The 23,419-nt window shown below is 40.0% G+C and overlaps 1 protein-coding gene across 1 annotated transcript in view; it reads left to right on the forward strand.

Annotated features, from left to right (window-relative positions):
• The window catches only part of LOC112158513 (leucine-rich repeat and fibronectin type-III domain-containing protein 2), a 28,303-nt gene extending 5,780 nt beyond the window's left edge, over positions 1-22,523 (forward strand). Inside the window, exons 2-4 of the mRNA XM_024291945.2 lie at positions 10,200-10,260; positions 16,267-17,660; positions 21,365-22,523. Of these exons, the coding sequence (XP_024147713.1) occupies positions 16,288-17,660; positions 21,365-22,262 (2,271 nt within the window). The 5' untranslated portion in view covers positions 10,200-10,260; positions 16,267-16,287 and the 3' untranslated portion in view covers positions 22,263-22,523. The remainder of the gene's footprint in view (positions 1-10,199; positions 10,261-16,266; positions 17,661-21,364) is intronic.
• Positions 22,524-23,419: the final 896 nt, after the last annotated feature.

Consider the following 23,419-nt stretch of genomic DNA (forward strand, 5'->3'; position numbering starts at 1 on the left):
GTATGACCCCTTAAATATCCAGACTACCCTGGTTCCCTGCTGTCTCCATCTTACCACATTTCAAATGTGGTTAACTGCGTTTTTGTTGGGCTGCACGGTGGCGCAGTGGTTAGCGCTCTCGCCTCACAGCGAGAAGGCCCCGGTTCAAAAATCCCGGCTGGGACCTTTCTGTGTGGAGTTTGCATGTTCTCCCCGTGCATGCGTGGGTTTTCACCGGGGACTCCGGCTTCCTCCCACCGTCCAAAAACATGCTTCATAGGTTAATTGGTGACTCTAAATTGCCCCTAGGTGTGACTGTGAGAGTGAATGGGTGTGTGATTGAGGCCCTGCGACAGACTGGCGACCTGTCCAGGGTGTACCCCGCCTTCGCCCTTCAGTGGCCGGGATGGGCTCCGGCACCCCCGCGACCCCGAAAGGGACATAGCGGTCAGGAAGATGAATGAAATGCGTTTTTGTTATAGAGAAATTATTTTGGATTTTTGAAGTGGAGATGCATCAACTCAGTGGTAATTTAGCTAAAATGCTTGTAAAATACAGTTCATAAAAGCACGCATGATCTGTGTAATTAATATTACATTGTTTATTAAATGACTTGAAATGACTTGAAACATTAATAGTAGGACTTGTGACTCGACTTGAGACTTGTTGGTGTTGACTTGTGACTCGACTTGGGACTTGAGTGCTTTTGACTTGGGACTTGACTCGGACTTGAGGACAAAGACTTGGGACTTGACTCGGACTTGCAAAACAATGACTTGGTCCCACCTCTGATCAACGGATCTGCAGAGATCCTGCAAGCCACCATCAATGATTAATAAACTGAAAATCAAACAAAGAAACTTCCAAACATGTGCAATGTTTTAAACATTCAGTTTACCTGTTGAAATCAGAAGCTTTTCACAGTTTAGTCGGTCTGGTTCTGCTCAGTGTTCATTCACAATAGGCTCATTTCGATTGTAAATCTCGTAAATTTACGACTTTAAAAATCATAATTTTATTTTTTTTGGTGGCCCTAATACTCCGTCGTACCATAACACCGATGTTTATAGAATTCAACTTTGCCGCAGAGCACACACATACATGTATCTGCAGACACCCTGGGTCAGCCTGCATTCTGCTGCTGGCGCTGTCTCTCTCATGTGACGTCAACGCGTCACGTGACCCAAATCGAGCCGTTTCTGAAGCAGGGCCAAATGCGAGTGTGATTTGTCGTTGATTTTGTCAAATTTTACAAAAACCTGCGTTTGTCAACGGTAATTATTTGTTATTTTTGATACATTAGAACATATGGAATACATCTGGATACTTATTTTAAATTTGTCCCAGCCCATTACTAACCCTTTAAGCTAGTATTCAAGCAACAAGCTAGCTTTTTTATCTTTTATTTATTTTTTGCTAATTTGGAGTTTAGCTCATATCTAAGCAACAGACTAAATATTTTTGCTAAATTGGCATGTATCAGGGATCTTTCAGCAATTTGACAACAAATTTTTCAGCACTTTCTCAAAGTTCTTTGTCGTAATTTACTGTGTTTTGGCAAATTTAACATCTTGCAAATAGCTTTTGCATTTTCAGCAAATCCGTTCATCAATTAAAGGGCGATTTGTGACAATTTTCAGAAAAAAAAAACTTTAGCATCTTTAGAGACTACTTTCAGCAAAAAACATTCACACTAGCATTATTGTAGGTAATGCATTTTTTCCAGTTGGATTTAAGCCTTACACTGTCTGCTACAACCATGATGTTCAGCACATTTATAGACATTTATATATGTATATAGTATAATGTTTTAGGTTCAGTATGTTTCTATGTGCTTTCAGCTGTTTTTAACTCTTTTTAAGAGGTGGATCTAATTTTGGCCTTGTTTTGCACGAATAATTTGAATTATTTAACATTATTTATGAACATCATTTATAATTGTATTATTTATTAGTAGTTCTTTACTTGTCTCCTGTAGCTCTGCATATTTTTAAGCTCTGATGAAAACTTCTTTTTTTGGGGGGTGTTTTAACAAGTTTTTGTAGACACTTTTCAGATGACAAGACATTTAAAGACAGTCAAGTTAAAAGTTGCATATCTGAATATTTATTTATTCATTTTTTTATGAATCAGGAGCAGATGAAAAAAATACTGCTTAATAAGATTGTATTTGTGATGTAGAAATTACACTGGGCGGGGCCACAAGCTCTCTGCTCCATTCTGATGCATCCACTTACAAGCTACATTTCCATTGAACATTTGCACAAAACTTTATTGAAATTCTAGGAATTTTGAAATAACACAGTTTTGCCATGACACCGTTTCCATTAAATTATAATTATGTGATAAAGCACAAGCCAACTCACTCGATAAGTCATTAAAAACATGGCGCTGGATGAGAACAAGTCCGCCTGCATGCTCCGCAGCTTTTCCATTGACAGTCTCAGATGTAGTGAGAAACCTGTTCAGCAGTCATTTAAACGAATATCCATCCTAACAAGTAAGCAGCCGGACGCTTTTTCTGTTTGAAAACACGACAAGGTCCATTCAAGTTTCTGTAACGGCACTCGCGCTCATCCTCAAAGGAGAATTTCGCATCTAATTCAGATTCCAAGTCGCAAAAGTGTGGCTACAGATGAAGCAATGAGGAAATCTTGGTTGATGATTTTATGGAGGAACTGTGGATCCAACGATACCCTATGACACACAGCTGACCTCTCATGGCGCCGCTGTGCAGCGCTCAGGACAGAGAGTTCATTACAGGAAGCACAGTTATTTAAAAAAAAAAGTGTTTCCATTGCAGTTTTGTGGAAAATGTCTATTTCGATACGGCCCAAAAACCACCTAATCTAAGAGCAAAAACTATTTTTCGAAAAATGCAAGTTTTTTTTAGAAATTGTGATGTTTCCATTAAGAGAATTTATTATGGAAATTCCAGTTTGCAAAATTTCAGAGTTGATGGAAACGCGGCTACAGACGTCTTTGTTTTCCTGTTCTGAGCTGGAGTCTGGATCAGAACTGTACAGCTGGATGGCTCCGATATCGCTCACCGTTTTTGTTGCACTGGTAATATTAGGGTTTGATGGGCAATAAGCTGGCCCACCCACATCTCAGAGGAAAATTTCTAAGGACACAGGTTGTTTGGTTTAGTCTAAAAACGGCATTATGATGATTACAATGATGCTTTGAAAATAGATCAACAGCAAATGTTACCTTCCTATCACCGGATCGTACCTTTAGATTAGCAGTGTTCTTCCAGTCACGGTCACCCGTTTAGCAGTTTGATGATGTGAACCGTTCAGGTGTGTCATGAGCAAAGCAAAAGCTGAAATGAGTGGTAAGAGTTTTAACCCAAATAAGAATGCACATGTGACCAATGCACATTTACTTTATATGTATCATATTTATGCACCGACAGCTGGTTTTAGCCTGCATTGACTGCCAGTGTTGGGATTAACAGTAATGCTCCACAGTCACATTACAGTTTTTTTATTAGTGTAAGGCAGTACTGCTGAGGTTTAATTACTACAGGTCAAGGGATTATATGAATAAATGACTTATTGAGACAAATTTGCAATCAGCCTTTACAGACACTCTCATATCTCAGACTTCTTATGAAGCGCCTTGTGTTTCAGCAGAGCCAGTATGTGTCTGTCCTCCTCTAGTAGGCTTAGTGCAGTCTTTTTAACCTACTTTTGTTTGGCAGCACTTTTTGTTTTAGCTCCTCCGAAGCACACAGGCCTCAGGTTCTCTGTTTGTTCTCTGGTCTCTCTGAGTAGATGGCCTAAATTTCATTTTTATGACTACAACTGAAGGTTGTTCCTCCAACTGCCTTCACTTTACATATTTATAGTAATTTCCCTCTTTCAAATGGACCACATTTACTACATACTGCATTTGACAGTTTGTCACTTCTTATTGCTCGGTTGTACTTCTGCAGGACGAGCATCTCACCGCATGTTTCACTCCGGTTTTTCTGTCCAGATGTTGAATAATACATACAAATTCACTAATGAGAAGTCTGGGAGATGTTTACTGTCCTGCAAAGATTTGCATGTTCAGTCAAGCAGTGCGCATTCAGGTGAAGTAGAGCGCAAACGGAGACTTTAATCCTCACAGATTTCACTCACGTTCCCGTTGGAGGTGCTTCCTGTTCTCTCTGTGGGACGGGGGGGAAGGGGATATTAATTCTCGCCATAGTGCATCACTGATTCTCAGGCTGGGCGGCACAGTGAAACTACTAATCCCTCCGTAATCATGGCTTAATTTTGTCAGAGCTATGATTTGTTTTACCTTGCTTTTGCACCGGGGGACGGGCAGTTTAACCAGGACGCTGCAGCCGTGTCAACGTTAAGACTTACGCAAAAATCCTCTGATTATCGCAGATTTGAGTGTTGAGCGAGTTCAGCTGTTAGTGAACGGTGGGGTGTAATCTTTTAGTTTTGATTCTTTTATTAAAAACAGAAACAGCTCACATTGGACACATTGGTTTATATTAATCAGATTGGAGGACAGATTATTAGCTTCGTGGTCAACGCCATTTTGGCTGAGAATGACATCAAAGGATTGACTCAATGAGAAAGATGTTGAAAAATATGACAACGTTCATAAAACATCCAGACGTGAAGCTTTTATAAATGTTACTTTTTGTTACCGTGATGTTTTGAATCAATCAGACGTGTCTTCCCAACATCTTTCTATTCATATGTCATTATTAAAGGAACTGTAAAGGTGTTCTTCAGAGCTCTGAATAGACTTGATCTCATGCACGGACATGAACACATTTACAGTTGAATACAGCTCCCAGGTCACATGACCAAACCACACCCACTAGCCTCACAGTAGAGTGAGTCACAGTGTCTTTAGAACAATGGATGGATATCTGAAAAATAGATGTTTATTTTTCTCTCTTGTTCATGCAGGTCTCTGCATGGTTAGAAGAGATTAATCAGAGCCTGTAGTACTCCCAGGCCATTACTCTAGCTTGATGCTAACGTTTCATGGAATTTCCCATAGGACGGCTAATGCTAACACTCGGTCGACCTAAACATACATTACTGAATAAATGAACATCTTTATAAACTCACAGACATGAATTTTCTAAACTCTTTTAAGAAAATATTTTTTAAAGTAACCATTTATGGTCTAAAACACAGTTTTTTTCTCATACTGTCTTCTTCTTCTGGAATAAGGTGTAATGCTATAGCATGATCTCCACCTAGTGTCCAAACTGAAACGTCCTCCAGGAGAAGCAGAACAATGTTTACAATGTGAATGATCTGAACATTTTAGTTAGAACTTCTCCTTTAGAGAATCCATGTAACACTGGATGATATTAACAATCTCATTATTTCACTGATACATTTACAGTATGTGAACTGGATCAGATTATTCATTCATTCATTCATTCATTCATCTCCTTGGCCGCTTCTTCCCTTTCGGGGTCGCGGGGTGGATCAGATTAATATAAATATTTTCAAAACACATAATAGATTTATGTATTTCTAAACAAATGTATATAAATGTGTAAACTCAATGTTGAATTGAATAAAAGAATCGGAAAAAAATTAGAATTAAATAGATTAAGGCTCTTGTGAATTGAATTTAAATCATTTCTGGAAATTAAAATCGATACCTAGCCCTAAATAAAAAAGAGTCATATTGTCTTGTCCAACGCTGCTTCCACATCATTCTGATCATTTTCATTTCTGATAATTATCCTGATAATTTCCTGACAATGCACATCTCGAAGGGCATTATCCTGCTTATATCATGGTCACTTATGAAAGAAAAATAAAATCTGTCACTTTAATCTTATTTTTTTTTTTTTTTATGCTTAAAGCTTTTCTATAAGAAATTGGCAGTTTGATCCATGGTTTGAAACATTGTCGTGGTAATGGCTTTCTAGCCTTCACCATTCTCAGCTGCTAAATGAGGGTTTACTATAGGGATATAATGATTTAGTCAAGCCACGCTTCGATTCCACTCACAGTTTTAAAGTCACAATTTCGATTTTTTTTCTCAAAACAATGAATTAAAGGTATTTTAAGGCCAAGTATGTTTTCTTTTTGCCCCTTATATCAAACTGTTTTCCTACTAACAGAAAGGATTCAATACAAATAAACAATTATACATAACACTGAAATGATCACAAATCCTTTCATGCTCTGTTCATGTTGTGCTCCACATGACAGACTGCACCCGCTCAGCGCAACCCTCCCTGCTGCTGTGCGCAGCTTTCAGAGAAAAAACAGATGAAAAAAGAGTTCATAAAAAAGAGAAACAGTCGTGAAGCTGCGTCGTCATATGACTGTTGTCACAGTAGATTGATCAAAGTTGCAGTAAAGTTGTAGTGAAAATGTAAAGTTGCAGAGTGAGCAACAAATTGCGGGGTTTGCTTGAATTTGTGTTAATAGTTGCAATCGCAACATCGCGAAATCCTGGAGGGACGGGCGTATGTCAAACGTTTAAATCTGAAAGAGCTGCGACAATTTCCCAGGAGGGAAACAGATGAAGAACAGGCAGACAGTCTGCTACATACACTCACAGCGAGCCTGCATGGAGAAATGTCATTGGCTTTGCATTTTTCTAAATTTAAGCACAGGCCGAGACAAACCATTTTTTTTTTTTTTTTAATTTTCTGCAATGATGAGCATGGTGACGAGTTTGAATTGAATTTTTTTACAGATTCACGAAGAATCATTACATCATTACTAACTCTGCTAAACGTCATGTGATCAAAGCATCATTTCAGAGGGAAAGTTTGTCTCTTACTGCTTGTTTTGTCCAGATGATGAAGCTAAAGTTTGTTCCAAAGAAACAAAGTCCACAAATAATTTCTTATATTGCTTTTATTGCAAGAAATATCCACCATTAACTCTGATCATTGAATGGCTATCAAAAAACTCTCATTAATTAATAATAAAAACATTTATTAACAAGTATTCACCGTATGTCAGTTCTGTAAGTGAGACGGAAAGAAAGGAAGCAAACTATTGATGGTCCAATGTGACAGAGATGCTGGAGACATCTGAAGGACAGAGATCTCTCCTGCTGTCCTGATTTTTTTTTTTTTATATAAACTGTAGAATAATGTATGTCCACCTATGTTCCAAGTTTCTGCTGTTCTGGTTACCAGCTATTATTGCACAGGCCTCAATCAAACCTTCAGGCTATTAAACTTCCTTTTTAGGTCTCCTTTATCAGTTTTTCATGGGCATCCTTCAGCCAATCAGAATGGAGTTTTTACCCAGATCATCCTATAACTTTAAATAGTAAGAAAATAAACTGACTAACTACACTGAGGTTTAATAAACTGTAATAAACATCTGATCAGACAGATTTGTAAGTGGAAAAAAAAACATTTCTTGTTATAGTGAGTTTTTAAAAGGTAAGCTGTTAAAAGTTTCCCTCAGTCATGGAGCTGATTGTCAAGCAGGAAGGCATTGTGTCCCACTTTCAGTGTGTGACCTGACTGAGGATTCAAACCCATAATCTCGTGGTCTCTGTAAATAGGAGAAGCACAGTAAAGAGCAGCAGACGGCAGCCCTGCTGTGACGCTGCTATTCACAGAGACGGGTTTTACATTAGCTTATGGGACTCCTTTCTTCTACTGTACGTCCCGATCCTCTCACTCACAGGGATGGATCTGCTGTCAAAACGTGAAGATTTGTTGAAAAAGAATCATCTGCTATAGCATTTTATAAAACATACTTTCTAATAATCTGTGTTTAGGACCCCAATATCATTATCTGGAATGCTAGTTGTTCATGCTTATCGTTAATTTAGTAAGAAGTGTTGCATTCTTTAAAAGAGTGTTTTGAATTCTGGTTACAAAAACACTTTGCTGACTGTAAATCAGTTCATCTCCTCCAAATCGATGTTTCTCATGGGGGGGTTGGTTATTGTTGTTGCTAAATGCTCTAAGCTTCATGATGGGCAGGTTGGCCTCTCGAGTAATACCTTCCCTAAGGCCTCTCAGCGGATCTGCCGTCTATAAATAAAGCCACGTGTCGTGGTGCTCTAACATAACCCAGCCTAAGCCTCATCTTGAGATCTATGGGAATCGACACAGAACTTGTTGTAAATCGTGCATTAGGAGCCGGCCGGCGAGCTGGCGTTGATGCTGCTCTCAATGATCAGACGTCTCTCAGAACAGACATCAGTCTTTGAGTCATCAGCAGCTCTTACCTGCATGTTCATGAATCATCCTGACACACTTTGCTCACCATATAGACTCTAAAGGATCATCTAATTACTCATCCACCCTTTTATCAGTGGCTGACCGTTTGAAGGTTTGCTCTGGCTGCTGCAAAGACTGATTAGGTTTGTTATTTGACGGTGAAGCAGAAATGGATCGTTTGTACCAAAATACACCAAAGCTGCAAAATATTCAGCTTGTTTAGAATATTTCCGATGTGATTCCCTATGGATATGTTGATATTCTTAGTGATTTTATGCAAGTTATTCTATAAAAAAGACCCACCTTATAAACAGTCACCATGAATGGCTTTCTTCATCTTTTTACTTTTCTTTTTCGTAATTAGATCTGTCAAACAGAAACATTATTTTTGGGTCTTTAGTATTTTTCAGAGATCTTTATCTTGAATATAAAATGTGGCTATTTTAGGACGTTATTTAGTTGTTTTTGGTAGATTATTTAACATTTTTCAGAGTATTTTTAGGTGTGGCTCAAATTTAATTTCCAGTTTAACATATGGCAATAATTGTTTGTTTTTTTATTTAAAGATTCTTTTTAAGTTTTTCAGCATCTGCTTGTTATTGGGAGGTTTTATTCTTGGCTAATTAAGAATCTAAAGTTTGATTCAGGATTTCAAAACTTTATTGGAATTGTGTTTACACCTTCACTATAACTCAATTTTCAGTCATTTGTTGCAGTGATATTGTTTGATTTTTTTCCTTTCCTTTATCTGTTTTTTATATTACCATTATCTAGATATTAACAGCCATAAATGTTTTAATATTTTATATTTCCATTGTTTCAGTGTCTTTTTAGCATGTGAGTTAGAATTTATGGTACGGTCCAGAATGGTTTCATTTTTATATTCATTTAAGTTCATTCAGTGTTTCAATTGTCTTTAATAAGCTCAGAGTTAAAAAGGATCAATTCAGATTTTTCTTGATCTATCTAACAATAATCAGCTAATAACCCCTCCTCAAAATACTGAAGGTTATTATTAAGCAACTTTGATTTATTAGAAATTTAATTTTGCAAGGTATATATATATATATATATCAGTAGCCGGGTTAGGCTCCGGCGCCCCCGCGACCCCGAAAGGGACGAAGCGGTCAGGAAAATGAATGAATGAATATATATAAATATATATATATATATATATATATATATATATATATATATATATATATATATATGTGTGTGTGTATAGTACAGTTTTTAATATATATTATATATGATGTATATATTATTTATTATGTGTATTATAATATATAAAATATATGTACACATACAATCTGTATCCTACAGTCATATATATATATGTATATTTATACAATTAAAATATGTACCATTTTCTTCAATAATTCAGAAGAGAGTATAATTTTATAACCTTCAACGTTTAGTATTTACCCCAATTTGTTTTTTTTTTAATCTAAGCATTCATAACTAAATGAGTGTTTATAGGATGTATTTTATCATTTTAAACTAAAACAATGACATTTTTCAGTACTCTACAACTAAATATTTAACAGCTAACAGGAGTTTCAGCGTGCTGCATGGTTTTATTTTTCATTCGTTTCTCCGCTGCTGTTCAAAGTTAGATCTTTTGTATGTTCAGCATCGTTTTGCTTTTTTCCGGTTTGTGGACAATTAATCACATCGAATTTAAAGAGCTTTAGGATGAAATGTTTTAGCAAGCACATTTCAGTAAATACTTGGCCTTTCCAATTGTTTTAGTTAGCATAAAACATAGCAAAAACCTTTCTTTTACATTGCCTTTTTTGTTTTTTTGTCTTCAGGCATATTTGTTTATTCGTTGTTAGTTTAGCCATGAATGTGTTCAGAAAGTGAGAACATTCAAAAAGGGTAAGAGTTACAGAGTGATGAAATGTGAATGTTCCATGTTGGTGTAAAAGCAGGTTTTTACCCCCACATTCAATACTGAATTGCAGTTCACTGTTTTACTAAAGGAACAATTTCCTGATTGTTATTTTCATTTTTCCTTTGTTTTTTTTTTCTACAGGGATGGCATTGAACTTCTTTCTAAAGCAGTTTCCTGGAAACCAAAACTCAAGTGTTTGCAGGTGAGTCATAAATGCCCTGAGATGAAAGAACTCAACTCAGTTATATATTATTGTGAAAGATATGTTGTGTAGCAAATAATATTTAACATATTTATTCTATTTGTGGTAAAAGTCAAAATTCGAGGGTAAAATGATTCTAGAAAAGAAAACATAGTCCTCAAAAATCTCCTAAAGGCACAAAATTTAAAATGGCTACAGAGTTCTAGAAAACAGTTTGACTCCAGTTCCTTTTTGTGTGTGTCTGGTCCAAAATGCATGTGATGGATGTCATAGCTCCAAAGTATTAACAGCTGTTTTTCTGTTTGGCTAAATGTCAGGAGCATCAATAAAGCACATTTTTACTATCATTAGTGTTGAAATTGGACATAGGTGGACTCTCAGTGGGTTAGCTCGCTACGCTAGCTAGACCCCGGTGGACAGTATAGCATGCTAGCAAGCTAAGCAGAAGTGAGCTTGTGAGCTCTGTTGCAACATGCAGTCAACACACATGTTAGATAAACATTTGAACTGATGGAAACATCTCACATCTCTGGTGTCCTCTTAGTAGTTGCTTTGCTTTGGTTAAATAAAGTCAGAGAGTTCAGTGTTTAGAATGTTTTACCTTCTTTGTGGTTTTTCTGGAAAATTATTGTTGTTGTCTTGAGTCTCCAACTCTTCACTTTTCCTTCCAGTTAATTGTTGACTTTTTTTTTAATTTCCTTTCTTCATATCAGGGCTCAGAAGCTGTTGAACTTGTCCCCCTGTGAGAGTGTTTTATTATTGCTTTACTCATTTAGGTCTTTGAAATGCAAAAATATGAACTCACACACAAAAATGTGAACTCATTTCAGGACTAGGGAAGCTGAAAGCCACATTGTACTGCCCCTTTCAAAGGAAACATGTTTTGTCTGTTACGGCTGCGTTTACTCAGGAAAGTACATTAAGATTTGAAGCCCAAAGGAACATATTTCAGGAAGATCTCATGCATTTTTAGTGCTAAACCTAAAGTCCGATCCCATTGTAAAAGCATGGATCGATGCTCTCAGTCCGAGCCCGTCACATTTTGGAAAAAGTAAAATCTTGTTTTCATCCGTTCTGCAGAATCTGTTCATTTGCTGTAACAGACGCTGGAAATGGGAAACACTGGAATGCTTCAATCATGACTCATCAATGCTGTTACAACCAGAATTCCTCCAAGCTAGAATCCAGTAGTTTTTTGTCCAAATAGTTTTATAAGAACTTACAAAAATAACACACTTAACAGTTTAAAAACACAATTTCCAGTTTTGCACAAAGTTTTAGCATTAAAGTGCTGGAATCTGTTTGACAAATTTGACATATTTTTTTTAATTTGGATTCATTTATTGATAAAAAAAAAAAAAAAACATGCAACTTTTTGATTTTTCCTTTCCTAAACTGTAAGTTCCTCTTGAAAGTCCCACTCCAGTGAAAGTTGTGTTTTTGTGTTTTTAACATGTTCTTGTGGAAGTTTTCTGATGACTTTAATCTTGGCTAAAAATGGAATAATCATAATTAAAAGACCACTGGGAATGCTTTTCAAAATAGATCAAAGATGATCAGGTTGGGACTTTAAAGACGCTATATGGCGCACGTGTAGACCGTTTTCCACATACCAACCTGCTTTTCTCTGAATGCACACACTTTCTCGCTCCTGTAACTCGCCCACATTGGCCCATAAAATCCATGGGAATGAGACATGAATAAACAAACACGTAAAGGCGTCTTGAAAATGTGAGGAGACGAGAGCAGAGCGGAGAGTCCGCTTTGTGAAGTGTTGGGGAAAGAGCTTCCCACAAAGGGACCATGCCACACAGATTTACCAGACCTCAGCGCACATTTGTGGCAGCAGTTAATATTGCATGTTGTACTGTGAGAACGAAAATCTGGCTTGAAAGAGCAGCAGAATGCATTCATGTGGAATATAAAAATGACTGCAGGCAGGAGCGTCTTTCACAGGTGGATCCAGAACTGCAGAGATGTTCTGTCGTCTGAAATCAAGTGAAACACGAGAACACAGACTGTTCACATCTAAAATACGGAGGGTTTTTTCTCTACCAAGAATGTTAGTTTCTAACATTTAATAAACAATAGAAGACCAACAATCCTTTCACCCATTTAGTTTCCATCAGGAATGTGACTCCTAATATGTGGAGCTAAATTGGGGCCAATATTATTTGAAATCCAAATAGAACAAATTAAAAAAAAAAAATTGATGTTTGGCCAAAAAAAGATTTGTTTTAAATGTCTGAAACTTTTTCCTATTCTAAAATAAAAGGAACTATTTTCAGCTTCAAATGTTAATTTTTTTAGCGTTCAAAAATTAAATTTGAAAATTAATTTTTTGTTTCAAATCATTTTATTTTTTTTGTTTTTTAATCTGAAAATTTCAGTTTCAAAACCTTTTGCCCCGTCATGCCGCATTGGGGCGGGGCTAACATGACGTTTTAAGGACGTTAAAAAGGATGTTTTCAATGTTTTTTTCTAAGGACACTTTCGATGCCTTGATGTATGGAGCTAAATTGGGGGCCAACATTATTTGAAACCCAAATAAAATACATTAAAAAAAATATTAGTGTTGACCAAAAATATTTTTAAATGTGTAAAATTTTTGCTATTCTAAAATAAGCTTACTTATTTTCAGCTTCAAATGTTCCTTTTTAAAGTTTACAAAATCGAAATTTCAATGTAAAAATTTTTTTTCAGTTTCAACTCTTTTTTGTGTTTTCAAATCTAAAATTTCTAAAATTTCAATTTCAAATCTTCTAACTTGATGTTCTAAGTACATTAAAAAGGACGTTTTCAATGTTTTCTAAGGAAGTTTTTGATGTCTGCTTGTAACACGATAAGATGGCTCTCTGAACGGGCTAGAAGGGTGTTTTGTACAAGATAAAACTCAGCTTTTTACGCCCATCTTGGGACAACTTCCGACTGTGATAGTACAGATAATACAGCTGTTTTCTGACAGTAATCACAGCTCTCAGAGTCAGTGAATCCACCAGAACTGAAGTTACCTCCGCCCCAATGCACCAAATTGAGGCCAAAGGTTTTGAAACTGAAATTTTCCAATTTGAAAAGAAAAAGAAAAAAGAGTTGAAAGTGAAGAAAAAATTTGAAGCTGAAAAAAGTATTGAAATTGAATTGTTGAGTTTTGAAACCTAAAAAAACTGAACATTTGAAGGTGAAAATAATTTAGTTTAAATTAGAATAGCAAAAAGTTTTGTACATTTAACTTTTTTTGTGTCCAAACACCAATATTTTTTTTCTATTTGTTTTCTTTGGATTTCAATAATATTGGCCCCATTGTAGTTCCATACTTACAGGAATAATTGTGTAGACATCTTCTCTGCAGTTCTGCCCTGAAGTCTCTTTCACATATCAATGTTAGTGAAACAGAACTCACTCTCCTGGGTTCTGGATGACCCGTCTCGCTGACCAGGGAAGAACAGCTCCTGTAGGCGGTTACTGTATGAGAGCAGCCCTTGACGATGTGTTGCACTGCAGAGGCAGAGAGAGCTGACCATGTCCTCTTGGCAGAGAGCAACCGGAGGTCCTTTGGGCTGTTAATCAGCCGCTGCAACGCTCTGCTGTCCTCTGCTGAACTCGTGCTCTAATGATCCAGTACATCCGGAGGATCCCTGTGGTGGCTCCATAGAACATCCTTCTTCAGCGTTCCTTCTTCCCTCAGGAAGTATAGAGCCAAAGGGATCTGTGGTGTGGAGTGGTTCCTGTATTCAGACTGATCCTCCATGACCACGGCAGTGATGATGATGTATGAGAGATGGGTCGGAGTCCAGTGATGTGTGAACCACTGCATATCATGAGGAAACAATGGAGAGAGTTTGAGTTGAACAGATTGCGGGCATTCAGTCAAAAAGTCCCTAAACCTCTGGCAGGTGAAGGGAGTCTCCCATGTAGACGTTTCTGCACCAGAATCTCAGGAATTCTGTGGCTGTAATGTCACTGATTCATGTGTTTCCTGTATAGTTTTATAGCAGTGACAAAGATTTCAAAGAAGTTCTTCTTTTTTCTCATATTCACAGTAGAAAGTGCATAAAAACATTTTTGCCATGCTTCTACATTTCTGAAGTGTGTTGCACTCTTTAAAAAGGCTCTGAGGCCTCATTCTAAAAGAGACTTTACAAACAATAAGGCTACAAAGCACAGCTGTAAGTGTGTCACTTCTGGGAATCATGAGGAACCCTTAAGAAATGATTCAAATAGCAGTACAATGCTTTGATTTTTGATGGAACACAATTGCGTTAGGCTTGAAAATACTTTTAGTTAAATGCTAAAATAGTCTGTGGATGTTATACCTGAATTGGAAGAAAGGCAAATTAGCTTATATGAATTGAAAACTTCATTAAAGTCTCATCTAGTCTTGTCTATTGTGACCAATCATCTAGTATGGGTGGAAGTTTGAGGTGTAACGGAGCACAAAACTCACGGTTCGGATCATTTTTCGTATCAGTAAAATGTAAAAAAAAACAAGATAAAAGTCTAAAAATTATTTTTTGAAAAGCTTTAAAACATATACTTGAGAAAACATATATGAAGTACTTTCATTTATTCATTCATCTTCTTGTCCGCTTTTTCCCATTCGGGATCGTGGGGGTGCCGGAGCCTATCCCAGCTACTGATGGGCGAAGGCGGGGTACACCCTGGACAGGTCGCCAGTCCGTCACAGGGCCTCAATCACACACACATTCACTCTCACATTCACACCTAGGGGCAATTTAGAGTCACCAATTAACCAATGAGGCCCTATATATGTATATATATATATATATATATATATATATAAAATACTTCAAAACATAAATATACACTCACACATCTTTGAACTTTAAACATGAATAAAAATGTAAAAACATGTATTTTCTGGTAACATTTACATGTCTTGAGACCAAATCTGCAAAAACTGAGTGAAAAGAATGATGAATATGCCATTTTTCCTTGGCCCCACCCCCCACCCACTAATGTCTAAATGAAATCTTAAATGAAAAAGTTAAAATCTAACTTTCATTATTTTTTGTATTAATTACAGTATTGAAAATTACTGAGGGGACATTTAAATATTTCAAATAATTATTATTGTCTGTGGTACATGTGCAGGTGAGGCGCTGCCATGCCCGCTTTTCCAAGCGATTTTTTATCCTTTTGGCTTGCCATACAGCCATCCCCTAACGTGACGTCTGTTGCAGGAGCGGCGGTCGTGGAACAGCGGCTGCTCTGAACCCAGACATGGAGACGTGTATCGATGCTTTTATTCAGCTTTTCAGAATAAACAAACCTGATCTCTCAGTATCCACATTCTCCATGAAAAGTTCAAGAAAAGTTTTTGACGGAAGCTCTCCCCACACACTGTGAGCTTCAAGGGTAACCAAATAGGGAAGTTTGGGGCTGACTCCGCCCACAGCGGAAATTTGAAAATCTAGTTAAAGGGGTGGGGTTTGGGGAACAGGACTGTTATCATTACTGGATCTGCAGATCATGATGTGAGACTTCTGAAATGTCGTGGGACTTAAATGTTTTGACCAATCCCAAAATTCAAATGTAATATCTTGATTCAACCTGTAGAGGGAGCACACAGGTGGTTTTTGACTATATTTTCGAGAACTAAACAAGTTTATTTCACTTGTCAAAAATTTGGCAATGATGAACGGATAACACTTTTAAAGTCCATTTATAGAGGTCAACAGACAAAAGATTTAGGGTTTGGCTACCCTTTCAGGTTAACAGACTTTTGGATAACCGTCAAGAAGAAACTATGACACATGTTAGAACAAAAACTGTGCACAGTTCATAAATTTGACGCAGATTGGATTTGGTGTGGATAGACAATTGATTTTAATAATGCACACTCGAGGTACGCAGTGGCGGCGGTGGGAGGAGGGGAAGAGGGCGGTGTCTAATCCGTGGTACATTTGCTGAACCGTGGCAAGTGGTCCACCCCTAGTGGAAGGAAATGATCTTTGACTCGTCTTTTGTCCCTTTTGTCTCCTGCAGATTAATGCGCGTGTCTCCACCATGGACCACATCGTCTGCTGCCTGCTCGTCGTGGTAGCCACAGTGATGATTGTCCATGCATGTCCCAAGTACTGTGTCTGCCAGAACCTTTCGGAATCCCTGGGAACTCTGTGTCCTTCCAAAGGCCTTCTGTTCGTTCCTCCGGACATTGATCGGAGCACGGTGGAGCTCAGGCTGGGAGGCAACTTCATCCTTCACATCACACAGAAGGACTTTGCAAATATGAGCGACCTGGTGGACCTGACTCTCTCCCGGAACACCATCAGCTACATCCAGCCCTTTGCCTTTAGTGACCTGGAAACTTTGCGCTCACTCCATCTTGACAACAACCGCCTAACAAAGATAGGTTCTGATGACTTCCGAGGGTTGGTGAACCTACAGCATCTTGTCCTGAACAACAACCAGCTGGGTCGGATCCACGATAAGGCTTTTGAAGACCCGATGGGGGCTTTGGAGGACTTGGATCTTTCCTTCAACAATCTGGTCTCCCTTCCCTGGAACTCGGTCAGACAGATGGTCAACCTGCACCAACTTAGTGTCGACCACAATCTACTAGAATTCATTCCAGAAGGAACCTTTGCTTACTTGGAAATGCTGGAGAGAGTGGACCTCGCTTCAAACCGTTTGCAAAAGCTTCCCCCAGATCCCATCTTTGCTCGGGCGCAGGACTTACCGACCCTGAGTGCGCTGGACTCTGCCCAGCTGTCCTTGAGCCTGGGGGGGAACCCTCTGCACTGTAACTGTGAGATGCTTTGGCTACGAAGGCTCGAGAGGGAGAACGACCTGGAGACCTGCGCCTCCCCGCCTCCATTGAAGGGTCGTCACTTTTGGGATGTGAAAGAGGAGGAGTTCTTATGTCAGCCACCACTTTTTCTCCAGCACACTCACAAGGTGGTTGTTCTGGAGGGCCAGACAGCAACTTTGAGGTGTGAAGCCACAGGAGACCCCTCTCCTGCTATCCACTGGATCTCACCTGATGATCTGCTGCTTGGAAACTCCTCCAGAACCAAAGTGTATAGAAATGGAACAATGAGTATCACCATCACCTCCTCCAAGGATCATGGCGTTTTTACCTGCATTGCTGCTAATGTGGCTGGAGAAACCACAGCCTCAGTGGAGGTGTCCATTAGGCAGATCCCATTTCTGAGCAATGACACAGGGCCACTAGTCCAGCCAAACTCCAAGCTGTCTGACATCACAGGAACTACAAAGATGAAAGGGACTCCTCAAAACCAGCCAGAGAGAACACTGTCTGTCTCAGACGTAACAACAGCGTCTGCACTGGTCCAATGGACAGTCGGCAAAGCAGCCCCCAAGGTAAAGATGTACCAACTGCAGTACAACTGCTCAGAGGACGAGGTTGCCACCTACAGGTGAGTTGAGAATACATCTGCAAGGTCATCAGAGTGAAGGAAGGTCAGGGTTTCCTTTGATGCATTCCACTTGTCTTCTGGATCCTGCTGTTTCAGAATGAAAGAGTACATAAGAATGTGTCTCTACAAAGGTTCTGGGTTAGATCGTGTTTTTTCTCTCAGAGAACAAAACAACAACAAAAAAAGTATTCCTGATAAGAAGCCACGTCCTATTAGCACCTCTGACTAATCACTCTAGGATTTCTGGGTAGTGCTGTCGTTTTGTTTCCCTTAATGCGTTTTATGCTACAGTGCAAATTATAATCCAAAAGATATGATGCTCTGTGTCAATGAGCTGTTACGATTTTGTTAAGTACTCTACACTCACTGGCCACTTTATTAGATCCATCTTGCTAGTACCAGATTGGACCCATTTTAACCTTGAGAACTGTCTTAATCCTTGGTGTCATAGATTCAACAAGGTTCTGGAAACATTCCTCAGAGGGTTTGATCCATATTGACTTGATAGCATCACACAGTTGCTGTAGATTTGTCAGCTGAACATTCATGATGATTCCACCCCATCCCAAAGGTTCTATTGGGTTCTGCTGACTGTGGAGGTCATTAGAGTCCAATGAAGTCATCGTCATGTTCTAGAAACCAGTCTGAGATGATTCCAGCTTTATGACATGGAGCAGGGGTCCTCAACCACTGGGCCGCGGAGCGGTGCCAGTCCATGGATCCCTTGCCACCGGGCCGTGGAAGAACTAATAAATTATTACCTTTTTTTATGAGACGGAAATCTTTTATTTTAAAAATTGACCGGATTCTCTCGATTAGCTTGAAGGCTAAAAGCTGTCTGGCGGCGTGTAACATGAGAAAAGTTGCATGTGGAACCTTTCTTTGCAAATGGAAGGGATATGTTTTTAACCACTCTTGACTTGACCCCCTCCCCCGGGCCGTGGTAAAATCCTCCTGGGTTGGCCAGTCTGCAGCCACAAAAAGGTTGGGGACCACGGACAAGTAGCATCAGGAGATGGTACTCTGTGGTCATAAAGGGATGGACATGGTCAGCAACAATACTCAGGTAGACTGTGGGGTTGGAACCACGATCAGTTGGTACTGAGGGGTCAAAGTGTGCCAAAAGATCCCCTAGACCATTATACTACAACCACCAACCTGAACCGTTAATACAAGACAGGATGCTTTCATGCTTTCATGTTACTGACACCAAATTCCAGTCTGGTCTTTCTCCTCTGACCTCTGACATCAACAAAGCATTTACACCCACAGAACTGCTGCTCTCTGGATATTTTCTCTTTTTCTGACCATTCTCTGTAAACCCCAGAGATGGTTGTGGGTAAAAATCCCTGTAGATCAGCAGTTTCTGAAATATTCAGACTAAATTCATGGATTAGACGCCATGTGATTAACTGATTAGAAACTTGTATTGAACAGTTGGACTGGTGTGCCCAATAAAGTGACCCGTGAGTGTACTTTGTAATCAGTATTTCTGTTAATTATTAATAAATGTAATTTCCTGATGGCCGTGTTTGTTGCTGTGGTAGAGTGGTTGTCTGATCGCAGGTTTATCACTGTACCTTTGAGCACTTTACCTTGGATCCCTCATTGCTCAGTATGGTCCCGCTAACACTGTAGATGGCAGCTCTGCTATGTATGAACGAGTAACAATGACTGTAAAGCATTTTGAAGCAGGCTGAAAAAGTACACCATTTCTACTATTAATTATTTTTTTTCAATAGTTGTTTGCTCAGCAAAGTTTGCATTTAGCGTGAATGTTTGCATCAGTAAGCAATGTTTAGTTCCTTTTGCTAATTTAGCTTTTAGCAAGTATTAGCATATTTGAGCGATGTAGAATTATTGTTGTTATTTTTGAAAACACTGTAGCATAACACCACTGTTCACCTAGAGTTATAGTTAAGCTAGAGAAAACAATGACGATTAAAACTCAAACTGAGAACAGGCAGCGCTTTATTTTGGAAGTTTCGGCCCATCTCGTTAACGTTCGGGATCCCCCCCTCATCCCTTTTGACGTTTTGGGCGTCCCTAAGTCCTCGCCCTCTAACTCACCGGCTGCTCTCACTAGATCACGGGCGGGTCTCCAACCTCCGAGCTGCTAGCTAGAACCGGCCCGGCGCTAGGACCTGGAGAGCTCCTGCACCCTAACCCGGCTCCGGTTCGTAACCAGTACCACGTCTGGTGGTACCGGCTCGCCGCGTCCCGACTGCTGCTGACCCCCGACGTTCCGAACAGCAAGCGCACCGGGGGACGTTTTAAATGTAGTTTAAACAACGCCAGTTATTTGTAGATGAAAAGATAAATCTCAGCTTTGAGTGTGTGGCCCGTCCCTCTTTCGCTGCGCGAAAATATGCAAAACATCCCAAAGTTCTGGAGGTTTAAGTGTGATCCAGCCCCAGCATAGCTGTCTGTCTGCCGGCATATTCATCGTGAGCTCTGCTGGACACGTCGCTGCATCGAGCTGCAGCCAGAGAACGCGGCGGCAGTAACAGACTGTCAAACTATCCACAGAGTATCCCGCTTTTCTCAGTCTTTAATGTTTTAAAAAACAAAAGTTCATTGGGAATGATAAATCTCAGCTTTGAGCTCGTTTTTTCCCCTCTTGCTTCCTTTTTTGCCCATTTTCTCTATATAAATCAATAAGAACGGCATGTAGCTTCCCGACAGCACGAACCTAACCAGAGCAGGAGGAGCTCTGACGTCATCGTCGTGCACCCTTTGGACGTTCCAGATCTCCTATAGATTTTTGAGACACTTATTACGCAGCAGAATGTGACAACGAAAAAGCAATGTCATTTGGCTTTGTCTCGTTGATTTTGTCACAGAATGAGCAGTGATGAAGAAGAAAATGAAAAAGCGTTCTGATTGCTTTTTCATTTTATTTAAGAGACAAACATTGCAGGTACATTTTGAAAAGGAAAAAGCATTTCTGTTAATCCATTTTCATTTTGAAATTTGATATTTCTGATTGGGCTGCACGGTGGCGTGGTGGTTAGCGCTCTTGCCTCACAGCGAGAAGGCCCCGGTTCAACTCCCGGCTGGGACCTTTCTGTGTGGAGTTTGCATGTTCTCCCCGTGCATGCGTGGGTTTTCACCGGGGACTCCGGCTTCCTCCCACCGTCCAAAAACATGCTTCATAGGTTAATTGGTGACTCTAAATTGTCCCTAGGTGTGAATGTGAGAGTGGATGTGTGTGTGATTGAGGCCCTGCGACAGACTGGCGACCTGTCCAGGGTGTACCCCGCCTTCGCCCTTCAGTAGCCGGGATAGGCTCCGGCACCCCGTGACCCCAGAAGGGACGAAGCGGTCAGGAAGATGGATGGATGGATGGATATTTCTGATTTAATTTTGGTACACAATTACTAAAGAACTTTTTGAAAATGAATTGTCAAATGCCATTTTCTTTATCATTTTAATTAAGTTACAGAATGAGCGGAGTTGAAGAAGAAAATGAAAAAGCAGTTTTGATAATTGCTTTTTAATTTCATTTAAGAGACAAATGATGCAGGTACATTTTGAAAATGAAATAGCATTTCCAGTACTGACTTTTATTTTTGAGTTACAAACGCTTCCATAATAGAGAAGCAAATAAAAGATATGTATTTATTGATTCTGTTTGCACCACCATTTGAATGTGTGAACAGTCATGATGATTGAAGTTGAGAGTTTCTCTTGTGTTTTTCCAGAATGATTGCGCCCTCGAGGACCTCTTTCACCGTGAACAATCTGGTGGCGGGAACCCGCTATGACGTGTGCGTTCTGGCCGCCTGGGACGACGCTGCCAGCACCCTCACTGCCACCAGCGTGGTGGGCTGCACACATTTTCTCACCCAGGTCGACTATTCCCAGTGCCGATCTGCACGCAGCCAGCTGCTGGGAGGAACCATGATCCTGGTGGTGGGGGGGGTCATCGTGACCACCCTGCTGGTGTTCATCGTCTTCCTCATGATGCGCTACAAAGCTGCAGATCCTCTCTTCCCGGCTGCAAAACTTCCCAGCTTCTACGACTCGCACACTCAGACCACCAGCAGTGTGCTGGTCATGTCGCAGCCTCAGAACCAGACGGAGCCTCAGGTCAAAGCCACTCTTCCGGATGAGCGGGTGGAGTTCAAATGCGGCTCCCTCCAGAGCAGCCTCACCTCCTCCTCCTCCTCCTCCTCAGGCTCCACAGCCAGGGGCACCTACAGCCCCAACAGCACTCTCGCCAACATTTTAAGGTCGGCTCCTGTTAAACCCCGCTCAAACCTGGATAATCTCCTCGGGACAATCACCTCGCTGGAGCTGTGGGGGGCGCAGGGCCGGGAGCCAGGAGTCTCCAGCGGCAGCACCATGACAAGACGCTACAGAGACCGAGTGCCGCTGCTGGACGGAGCGCTGGACTCCCGGCTCAGCCGGCTCCTCATGCTGGACTCCAGGCCGAAGAAGAGCCAGTCCTTTGACACGGACGAGACGTCGGACAGCGGCGCTCCACAGCTTCAGAGGAAACCTCGCCGAATCAGTGGGATCTGGACTAAGAGGAGCATCTCTGTGAACGGCATGGAGACGTTAGAGGGGGCCGAGTGGGAGATGGAAAGTACTGTTTAGGAAAGGCCAAACCGGACTAATACCAAGACAATGCAGGACTCTATCCTGCATTAGGCTTACCCAGACTTAAGGGAGACTTGACCTCTAGATTATTTTGCCTCACAATTCTCACAGAGGTGGATTAAAATGCCATCAGTCAAAAAGGGAAATGACTTCAGGACAAAACTGTTTCAAAGCCCACAAAGTACTACAATGTGAAATGTCTTTTTATGAATATATCATTTTATTTTGTTCTATAAATATAAATGGAATAATACTGAACTTTGCCTTAGTGTATATAGTGTACATACTGAGTGTGGGTGTACACAAATATGCATATAAACTGCAGAGGAACTCATTATATTAGTGTTGATGGAGACTGTTTCTGTTAAAATGCCAAACTTCCGGAAAGAGAAAGGCCATCCAGGTTGTTGTACCTGTCAGTCCTGTGGAGGTCTGTAGTCTGAGTAGGATTTGAGCGTCTTGCAATGAGATATATTTGAATTCTTTAGCTTTGTTCATTTTTTTGTTTGTTTTTTTAAAGCTCTAATTCCCTCCAAATAGAATAAAATCAAGTTTTTGTCTCTAAAAAGCAACATTCAGCCTAAAAATGAGAATCGGCACAATCATTATGAAACATTTACCTTCCAAAAAAAGGAGTTTAATGTCAGATGCACATCAGAAAAATCAAGCTATTCACCATCAATTAACATCCACTCCCTTCTGAGCATGCTAAATCACTTTTTGGGTCACAAGGTTGCTGGAGCCTATTCCACCTACGGCTGGGCGTGCTACACCCTGAACGGTTGTCAGGCTTTTTACTTAAAGTCCCCCTCTGATGAAAATCCAGTTTTTCCGTTTTTAAACGTGTCTGTGTTCTTAAGAAAGAGAACAAATGTATTAAGAAATAATTTCATTTTTACATTTCCGAGTACTTCTCCTCTTAAATCAATCAAAGTGTCTTGGACAGACTCTGTTTGAATGAATGATCTTCTTTCCATCAACAGCTCTGCTGCACATGCACTAAACCCTCATCTGTTCCTAGTGTCTAGTTCAGGTTCTGGAGAAGAGAAGATGGTATCTTCACATTGACTGCAGTCAAATGAGCCGCCGTTCACATTTCTGTGGTCAAATCAGCATCACTGGATTTTTGGTGTGAGTTTCATCCAATACTTACG

The sequence above is a fragment of the Oryzias melastigma genome, linkage group LG24, assembly GCF_002922805.2.
Source record: "Oryzias melastigma strain HK-1 linkage group LG24, ASM292280v2, whole genome shotgun sequence".
Lineage (NCBI taxonomy): Eukaryota > Metazoa > Chordata > Actinopteri > Beloniformes > Adrianichthyidae > Oryzias > Oryzias melastigma.